Source organism: Puntigrus tetrazona, unplaced genomic scaffold (assembly GCF_018831695.1).
Source record: "Puntigrus tetrazona isolate hp1 unplaced genomic scaffold, ASM1883169v1 S000000116, whole genome shotgun sequence".
Classification (NCBI taxonomy): Eukaryota; Metazoa; Chordata; class Actinopteri; order Cypriniformes; family Cyprinidae; genus Puntigrus; species Puntigrus tetrazona.
This window is the reverse complement of record NW_025047793.1, coordinates 1017501-1027500: the sequence shown is the minus strand read 5'-3', so window position 1 is coordinate 1027500 and position 10000 is coordinate 1017501. Positions and strand designations below refer to the sequence as shown.

The 10000-nt window shown below is 41.6% G+C and overlaps 2 protein-coding genes across 2 annotated transcripts in view; one reads left to right on the top strand and one right to left on the bottom strand.

Annotated features, from left to right (window-relative positions):
- Positions 1 to 4549, top strand: part of rnf165a (ring finger protein 165a) — a 13520-nt gene extending 8971 nt beyond the window's left edge. The window contains exons 2-8 of the mRNA XM_043229910.1: positions 977 to 1175; positions 1362 to 1487; positions 2123 to 2249; positions 2650 to 2754; positions 2846 to 2941; positions 3055 to 3158; positions 4060 to 4549. Coding sequence (XP_043085845.1) covers positions 977 to 1175; positions 1362 to 1487; positions 2123 to 2249; positions 2650 to 2754; positions 2846 to 2941; positions 3055 to 3158; positions 4060 to 4177 — 875 coding nt within the window. The 3' untranslated portion in view covers positions 4178 to 4549. The remainder of the gene's footprint in view (positions 1 to 976; positions 1176 to 1361; positions 1488 to 2122; positions 2250 to 2649; positions 2755 to 2845; positions 2942 to 3054; positions 3159 to 4059) is intronic.
- Positions 4550 to 9729: 5180 nt separating this feature from the next.
- Positions 9730 to 10000, bottom strand: part of LOC122332550 (beta-1,3-galactosyltransferase 9) — a 1206-nt gene continuing 935 nt past the window's right edge. The window contains exon 1 of the mRNA XM_043229875.1: positions 9730 to 10000. This exon is cut by the window's right edge and continues 935 nt beyond it. Coding sequence (XP_043085810.1) covers positions 9730 to 10000 — 271 coding nt within the window.

Genomic DNA, 10000 nt, shown 5'->3' with positions numbered 1-10000 from the left:
CACACACACACACACTCTCAGACACTCACACACACTCTCAGACACACACACACTCACACACACACACACTCACACACACACACTCTCTAATCCTGAGGGAATGGGATGAGTCAGATCTGTGGTAATCCAGATAAAGGAGTGTTCGTCTGACTTCAGTTAAATAAAGCTCAGGTAATATTCAGGACATCGATCAGATCGGCCTTCGTTCTTCTTCATGGACTGATAATAAAATAAAACCCCCTCAAAGACTGCTTTTACTAAATCACCATAGTTACTCCAGATATTATTTCTACTGTAAAAATAAATGGATTGAATTTTAAAAATAGGAAATGTTTTAATTTAGCATTTAGTATTATTTATTTATTATTACTTTAGTATTTTGTTATTCATATTGTGTTTTATTTTGTCTGAGGCTTCTAACAATTTTTTTTTTAATTCAACAAATATTTTTTTCATTATTTTCAGCTTAGTTATTATTATTTTACTACACCTTTTTCATGATTTATCATTCAACAAGTGGTTTTCTAGAAACCCGTTTTATTTGTTGGTTATTTTTATTATAGTTTTTATTCACGAATCTTATTGATGACATAGTAACGTGTTTTTTTCTGTAATAATAATTGAGACATTTAAGTGATTATTTTGCAAAATGCACATTTATTTAGAATGAAATATTAATGTGCTTTTTACTGAATGCTGTTTTATGCTGTATTGCGTACTAATATGTATGAAAAACACCCTTTTAACTTTTCTTTTTATAAACGATCTGACGCAACCGCTTGTTTTCTGAATCAGGCTAAACATGCAAAACTTTTCATTTTAAAAAGCCGTGTACGCTGGATGTTACGAGGTCCTCGTGTTAGGTGCTAACGTCTTAGTTTTTGTAGTTTTTTTAATGTTGTAGTTCGAGGACGTGGTGTGGTCATCTTCAGACGCTGTGTCTGATCTCTGATGAGTTGTTGCTTGTCCCGTACAGGAGCACACTTTAGCAGGCACCAGCATAGTCATGCTACCTCCTGCCGGCATTTTCACCTGGCTGCTACGGCAACACCTCTGCCTGCTGAGTTCCCGCCCCCTCCCCTCGCCCCGCCTCAGTACCAGGAAGTCCCGCCCCCTTTCTTACCTCAGGCCTTACAGCAGCAATACCTCATCCAGCAACAGCTACTGCAGCGCAGGTACAACACACACACACACACACACACACACACACACAGGTTATCTTTCTTTAAGGTAAAAGGCTAAATATAAATGACACACACTTTAAAACGCGGTGGGAGTACAGCAACACTCATGCGTCATTCATTCAAAATAAATAGAAAGCAGTAACAGGACTGATAGTAAAGGTGTGTTGTGTTCTTCAGACGCACACAGGAACGAGTCCCGCTGAACACGCCTCGGTTACGCCCAGGATACGAGTATGCTCCGCCCCTCCATGTCCCTCAGCCAATCCCACAGCAGCCCAGATACCTGGCAGAAGGCACTGATTGGTGAGTTCCGTAAAAGCAAATAGCGTCTAGCAAAACTGATTCAGTTTCCAGGTACTCATCACTTTTCACCACTTTTCTCAGAAGTCAGGCTGTGTTTTTAGTTTTATTAGTTTTTTCAGTTTTTCAGGGCAGTTTCTAACTCCAGTTTAAGGTTGTCTTTTCTTTTTTTTTTATTTCTTGTTAATATAAACTTTGCAATTGCAAGTTAGTGCGTTTAAATCTTAACATTTGTACTTTTTTCTTGAAATGATTTTCTTAAACTTGGTGTTATTGAGTCTTCTTTCTCTCTGAGTATTCTATATATAATATATATATATATATATATTTATATATATATATATATATATATATATATATAATATTATTTTTTATTATTTTATTTATTTATTTAAAAAAACATTTTTAACACTTTTTCTTTGCATCTTACAGTTCTGACTTTTCTCCAGAATTCTGATTTTACATGATTTTTTTTTTAAACATCTTGCAATCCTGGGCAGCGTTTCCCCAAAGCTTTGTAAGCTTAGATGCGTTGCAGCTCTACTGAAACCGATGGACCTACAGTCAACTATATTTTTTATAAACGCAGCAGAAGAAATAATTAAAACACATCATCTGATGAAAAGGTGTGTTTGTAGGGACCTGAGCGTGGATGCAGGAGTACCACATCAGTATCCTCTTCAGCAGATCCCTCAACCCTACCAGCATTACCTGGCCTCTCCCAGAATGCACCACCTCCCCAGAAACACCTCCTCCACCCAAGTGGTGAGTGTGTGTGTGAGTGAGTGAGTGAGTGTGTGTGTGTGTGTGTGTGTGTGTGTGTGTGTGTGTGTGTGTGTGTGTGTGTGTGTGTGTGTGTGAGTGTGTGTGTGTGTGTGTGTGTGTGAGTGTGTGTGTGTGTGTGTGTGTGTGTGTGTGTGTGTGTGTGTGTGTGTGTGTGTGTGTGTGTGTGTGTGTGTGTGTGTGTGTGTGTGTGTGTGTGTGTGTGTGTGTGTGTGTGTGTGTGTGTGTGTGTGTGTGTGTGTGTGTGTGTGTGTGTGTGTGTGTGTGTGTGTGTGTGTGTGTGTGTGTGTGTGTGTGTGTGTGTGTGTGTGTGTGTGTGTGTGTCTCACATTCCATGCACATATATGGTGTATATAAAGGTCTGACTGAATGTTTCCTGTAGGTTGTCCATGAGATCAGGAACTATCCGTATCCTCAGCTTCACCTGCTGGCGCTGCAGAGCTTGAGTCCCAGCAGACACTCGTCGGCGGTTCGAGAGAGTTACGAGGTAAAACACACACACACACACACAGATGATCGGTTACTCGCAGACGTTCACGCTTTGCTCCGTTTCACGCCGAGTGTGTGTTCTTCGTCAGGAGCTGCTGCAGCTGGAGGATCGTCTGGGGAGCGTCAGCCGGGGGGCCATACAGACCACCATCGAGAGATTCACCTTCCCCCACAAATACAAGAAGGTGCACACACTCTCCGGTAACATTCACACGCTCTTTTCATGTCTGCTTTACAGTTTTCTTTACACACGTGTGTGTGTGTGTGTGTGTGTGTGTGTGTGTGTGTGTGTGTGCAGCGGAAGCCGCTGGAGCTCAAGTTATGTGAGAACGAGGAAGAGTCGGATGTGGATGAGAAATGCACCATTTGCCTCTCCATGCTGGAGGATGGAGAAGATGTCAGGTAGTATAAAACAGACGATGAAAGCACACAACGCTGTTCAAACGTACGGGGCAGGCAAAGCTGAATACAGCAAATATCATATAAATATACAGTGAGTGTGTTTTAACGTGCTCTGCTGACAAAAACACTGCATTTGAGTAAAAGACAGTAATAGTGTAAAATAGTATAACAATTTAATTGAACTGTTTTGCTGTGAAAAACAGTCTGCAGCGTCACATGATCCTTCAGAAATCATCAAAACATGCAGATTTTCTGCCCGAATAACATTTCTGATTATCAATGTTGAAAACAAAATAACAGAATTTATCTGAAATGCATATTTCATGGCATTATGAATGACAATTCTGTCACGTTTGATCAATTTAATGCATGCTTCCTGACCCCATATTTTTGAGTTGATGAGCAGATAATTAATTACTTGAATGTATTTTTCTAAATGATTGAAATACTTCTTCAGGAGGTACAAAACTTAGCATATTTAAACCATGCTATAAACGCTACTAAATTACATTGACATTTTATTGATATAAATTGTACTATATTTGATTACTATAATATAACACATACTTTTATAGTATTTTGGGATATTTTTAATGCATTTTCGGGTTTTTTAAAATTTTAGTTTTAGTTACAGTCATGAGAATTAGTCTTTTAACCGTAATCAAAAATATAAAAAAAATCTAAACAAACAAATAAAAATATTTTGATGTAACATTCACATCATTTACTTTTAATAAAAATAATAATTGTTGTATTAATAGGATTATTTTAATTCTTAAAAGCTATCCTTAATAGCTTGAGTTTTATTTCACAATAACGATACAAATACAGGATGCCCCACAACTGAACACAACGAGAAAATACAGAGGCAGCGCTCTGAGTGACTTCTCTCTGTTCTCAGGAGGTTACCCTGCATGCATCTCTTCCATCAGGCGTGTGTGGATCAGTGGCTGGCCACCAGCAGGAAGTGTCCCATCTGCAGAGTGGACATCCAAACACAGCTCAGCCCCGAGAGCTGAAACACAGCCGGCGAAATAACACGCATTAACAAATAACTCACACACACACACACACACACACACACTGTATATTACCTACACACTTGTATGATGAGCCATCCAACACACACTAAACATACACTCACACGCTTTACTGAGCCAATGACAATAACTGACACTACACTCTCACACACACACACACACACGTATGTGCTGGTAGAAACTAAAGGGTCTGTCGCGAGGAGTGATTCTGTCCGTAGGGAAATGGTGTGTGTCCGTAGCATATGTGTGTGTATTTGTGCAATTCCTTAAGCCATGAACTTTACTAAAGACCCTCAGCTTGCATACAACACACACACACACACACACACACACACACTTACACACTAAATATAATATATACACAAAGGCGGATAAGACACTGTCAAATCTAGCTGCTGGAGTGTGTGTGTGTGTGTGTGTGTGTGTGTTTACTCTGTATTTCTGATCTGCAATACTGCTTTAGTCTTACACACTGGAGCTACTTCGGCTTGCGTGTGTGCGTTTGTGCGCTTGTTCACCGTTCCGGTGCGCGTGTGTGTGTGTGTGTGTGTTAATATCGTCATGGGTTAGCGGTGCACGACGGTGCATGTAGAGAAGCCAAAAAAGAACACGCAACATTGAGAAAAAAAACCGAAACATATACGAAAACACAAAAGCAACTCATTTCCGAGACGGCAGGAGGAGGGCTGTTGTCTTACAAAAAAAATAATAAAGTAGGCGGAGAATGTCGTGATTGGTGGATTCGTGTAGATAGGCGCAGTAGTAGTTGCATGCATCTGTGCTTGGGTTGTTGTTTCAAGGTACACCTGGAAGTGTGTGTGTGTGTGTGTGTGTGTGTGTGTGTGTGTGTGTGTGTGTGTGTGTGCGAATGCATGGATGTGTATTAGCTCCTTTAAGCTGTGACTATCCGTAACATTATCAGACTCATGTAGCGTGCGTGTGTGTGTGTGTGTGCGCGCGCGTGTGTGTGTGTGAGAGAGACCCTGCCATGACCTTTGACCCTAAATGCCTACTGAAAAAAGCACATGTGAGCATAGCTAAAGTGCCCGGCCTCACTCTGGTGCTGCGCTGCCATGGTTACTGTATTTATTATTGGTATTTAAAACATGCAGTGTTTGGAGGGGGGCGGGGCTTGTGTGCGTCCAACCATGTTCTCGTGTGACAGGTCTCCCCTCGTGGTTGCTATGCTGGTTGCTATGCTGTATTGCTAGAACTACAATGTAGAATGTCGTGTGATAGAGGACCATCCGCCAACAGCACGCGAGCGGGGCGAAGCGGCGAAGCATCGTATTTTGGCCGGAAACGCACGCGGGTCGTTTTCCGTTTCAGCTCTAAATTTCTGGGACCTTGCGGAGTTAAAGTTAAAGTGGACATGTTTACAGCCAGCTACACAAACAGCAGCACATCCGGTGTAATGGCCCTCGGGAGCTCTGACGTCTGCAGGAATGCACATTATACAGTGCGTACGTTTCTGGCCTCGGCGGTTTATAGGATTCATCGTTTTAGTTGGCGTTAAGCTTCATTTTAAGGATGTTGACTGGTTCAGTTCTGCTTGATGCGTATACGAGGTAAAACCTGATACGGCAACTTCTCTCGCTTTCTGTTTCGGGGTGTGTTCAAGATCTAGCCGTCTACTCTTTATAAGCAGCTCGCTTCTGCTTTGATTTCAAAAACAAATAGAAATAGCATTTGCAGCTTTTTATCTCACAAATAGTGGGAAATGAAGTCAAAAAACACTAAAGCTCAGAAAAGTCAGAATTGCAGTACATAAACTCAGAATTGTGAGAGAAAAAAAAAAACGTAAAAATGCTTGTGCCCGCATTCTCCACCAATTTTGTGAATAAGTTTTTGTTTCCCGCTCGATTTGACCTCCTTTGGCCTGAAATCACATTTTAAAAACCACGTGAGTTTTAAAACGAATCTATGTAGGTTTCAGCCAATGAGCTGCGTCTCCGCCCGTGCGCTGGCTCCTCCCCCCCGGCGTTCTGTGTGCTGATTGGCGGATGATGGCTCGTGTTGATCGTTTACACAGGGTTATGTCCGTTGAAATGCCTTAAGTATTTAACAATCATAATTTATTACTAACTGTAGATATCGTGGGTACGTATTTAATTTTGTATAGTTTCATTTTTTTGCAATGGAATCATATTTTATTTATTTAGAAATAACACAAAATGATTAAAACTCTTACCTCATGTTTGAGTTGGTTTGAGGGAATGCTTCGCATGCGGTTGGTCGTGTTCGTGTGTGTTTCTCCCTTTGGTGCTGTGACCTTACTGACATTCCGCTTGCTGATTGGTCAGACACGGCAGCGGACTGGGAGTATTATGGGTTTTGATTCGCTGTCCTGTTTGCACTCTTAGTTTTCCGAGGCCACCCTCTCACTGGCATCATTTGAACCACTCTGGCAACCTTTGCAACACAATCTCTCTCTCTCTCTCTCTCTCTCTCTCTCTCTCTCTGTCTCTCTCTCTCTCTCTCTCTCTCTCTCTCTCTCTCTCTCTCTCTCTCTCTCTCTCTCTCTCTCTCTCTCTCTCTCTCTCTGTCTCTCTCTCTCTCTCTCTCTCTCTCTCTCTCTCTCTCTCTCTCTCTCTCTCTCTCTCTCTCTCTCTCTCTCTCTCTCTCTCTCTCTCTCTCTCTCTCTCTCTCTCTCTCTCTCTCTCTCTCTCTCTCTCTCTCTCTCTCTCTCTCTCTCTCTCTCTCTCTCTCTCTCTCTCTCTCTCTCTCTCTCTCTCTCTCTCTCTCTCTCTCTCTCTCTCTCTCTCTCTCTCTCTCTCTCTCTCTCTGTCTCTCTCTCTCTCTCTCTCTCTCTCTCTCTCTCTCTCTCTCTCTCTCTCTCTCTCTCTCTCTCTCTCTCTCTCTCTCTCTCTCTCTCTCTCTCTCTCTCTCTCTCTCTCTCTCTCTCTCTCTCTCTCTCTCTTCCTACTCTTCTCTCTGGAAGTCTTTCTTACATTAATGTTTACATGATCTTCTCTCGTCTCTCGTCTGTCTGTAGTCTTATTCTCGGTAATGTTTACATGCTCTACTCTCTTTCTTTCTTTAACGGTCTTAAAAGATTAATGTTTACATTCTCTCGCTTCCTAAGGGTGTGTTTGAGATCTAGTGAGCCGCCCTACTAAGGTAGTTACCTACTAAGGCAGCGTACTAACTGTAAACCTTTTACGTCACTGATTTCCGACAAAGTGCATCGACGCCAACAAACACACAAAGTGCACAAAGAGATCAGCTTCAGATATACTGGAAACAAAATGGGTTTAGAAATGATTTTCACGAGGGAAAGAAAGACTTAATTAAATAATAAGAAATGAAATATTTGACGTTGTTAAGCATACTTAAATGTAAGCATCGTGGAGGATCAACATGCATAATTTTTTTACAGTGTAGTGTTTCATATGAATATATTGGCCAGCTTAAACACCATGTTTAAAAACATGTAGCATGCAAACATTTACATTCAGTCATTTAGCAGACGCTTTTATCCAAACATCTGTTAAAACGGTCCACTCTTTTTTATCTATATATTTGGGCACAGAATTGATTAAAGTTATGATTAAACATATCGCCCGCATTCTCCATCAGCGTCTGTGACCCAGCTTGTCTCAATGCATATATGTGTGTGTGTGTGTGTGTGTGTGTGTGTGTGTGTGTGTGTGTGTGTGTGTGTGTGTTTAGTCGCTGCATCTGCTGTTGTCTAGTCTAAGTAGGAGGCTCACTAGATGTTGGAACAAGCTCATTTCTTCCTCAATCTCTCATTCCTTGTGCCTGTTTCTGTTTGATCTCTGTTCTTGTCAGTCAGCTCTTTTCAGACTGTCTCCAGGGCACGTCAATCCTCTTTCGTCCCAGTTTATTTTGCCTGTCTCTCTCTCTCTCTCTGTCTCTCTCTCTCTCTCTCTGTCTCTCTCTCTCTCTCTCTCTCTCTCTCTCTCTCTCTCTCTCTCTCTCTCTCTCTCTCTCTCTCTCTCTCTCTGTCTCTCTCTCTCTCTCTCTCTCTCTCTCTCTCTCTCTCTCTCTCTCTCTCTCTCTGTCTCTCTGTCTCTCTCTCTCTGTCTCTCTCTCTCTCTCTCTCTCTCTCTCTCTCTCTCTCTCTCTCTCTCTCTCTCTCTCTCTCTCTCTCTCTCTCTCTCTCTCTCTCTCTCTCTCTCTCTCTCTCTCTCTCTCTCTCTCTCTCTCTCTCTCTCTCTCTCTCTCTCTCTCTCTCTCTCTCTCTCTCTCTCTCTCTCTCTCTCTCTCTCTCTCTCTCTCTCTCTCTCTCTCTCTCTCTCTCTCTCTCTCTCTCTCTCTCTCTGTCTCTCTGTCTCTCTGTCTGTCTCTCTCTCTCTGTCTGTCTCTCTCTGTCTGTCTCTCTCTCTCTCTCTCTCTCTCTCTCTCTCTCTCTCTCTCTCTCTCTCTCTGTGTCTCTCTCTCTCTTCTCGTCTCATGGCGGGGTCAGGACTAACAGAGTATGATAAAGCACAACAGATTTAAAATGCATGTTTTTCTCAGGTTTGAATATATACATGACTAAATAGAACTATACAGCTACATAGAGAAAATAAAGACTAGTGCAGATGTTCTACTAATGATATTAGAAGATTGAGTTTTTTTGCTGCTGCTTGCATTCGAAAAACAAACAAAACAAAAAAAAAAAAACACGAGACATTAATGATAATGTTGTCCTAAAAGTGCCAGTGACGGGGTGCCGCGTGCTGTGGGTGTTTTTTCACTAGCGGATTTTCTAGCAGATTATAGACTATTTATCATTCATATTAAAGCAATAGCGCCTCCTGCTGGTGTGACTGCTAGTACGTAACCGGTCGAGTAAAAAAAGTCTGTGTAAAATGTTAGAATTCTCTTTTGGTGGAATTTTTGTACCTTATTTATTACTACTACTAATGATGAATTTAAAAGTGGCATCGCTGAAATGTTTTTGGTTGGTTTTTGTTTTCATTTTTGTTTAATTTCAAAGCTTGTACATTATCCTTTTTGTATGTGCTCATTTTGTAATAAAATGTTAATGCTTAAACGCCCGAGCGCCTCTTTTCTGTTGTTTCTAGCTGCTATAAGCTCGTGTAGATGGCACGCTTTATACAAGCTAGTTAGTTTAGTTTGGGTTAATATGCTGAGGGAGCAGTACACGCATCTTAACGCTAGGGGGCCAAACAGACCTCAGACTGTATGCAAAAATCAAATACAAAGGACATTTTAATATGCACTCATTTATATCATCACCTTTGGCATTTATTTGTGAGTATATCGAGTTCGAGACCAGAGTGTATCTACTGTAACATGCTCATTTATTTTTAATGTATGAAAGGCATTACATTGTGCTAACAAAGCAATAAATAATTCACTCTCACTTTCTAACACTGCTGTAGTTATGACACAGATAAATCATTTCTGTATGAGACAAACACTACTGTTCAAAAGGTTAGGGCAGTGAGATCTTTTATGCTTTTTTTTGTCCTTCATGCTCACCAAGGCTGCATTTATTTAATTAAAAATACAGTAAAAACTGATCATTTACAATAATGTATGCACATAAATAACCCCACCTATCCCTGCGATTTGTCACTACTCGGGAAAGTAAGTTTATCCAGGTAGGTCATTGTTTTGCACACCACCAAACTGTAATAAGTCTCTAGCATGCCACAGCCCCTCCCCTTCCCGGCACCTAGATCCCTCCAGGCCACGCCCATCATCCCCGCCCCCATCCCAGCCGAGCTGAAAAGGAAGTTGTAGCAGCAGGGGTTATAGCGGATGTGTCTGTCTCCAGAAAAGCGAGCGCTGTGAGTGGCCACCACGCCCGCGCGTCTCGCACACAGG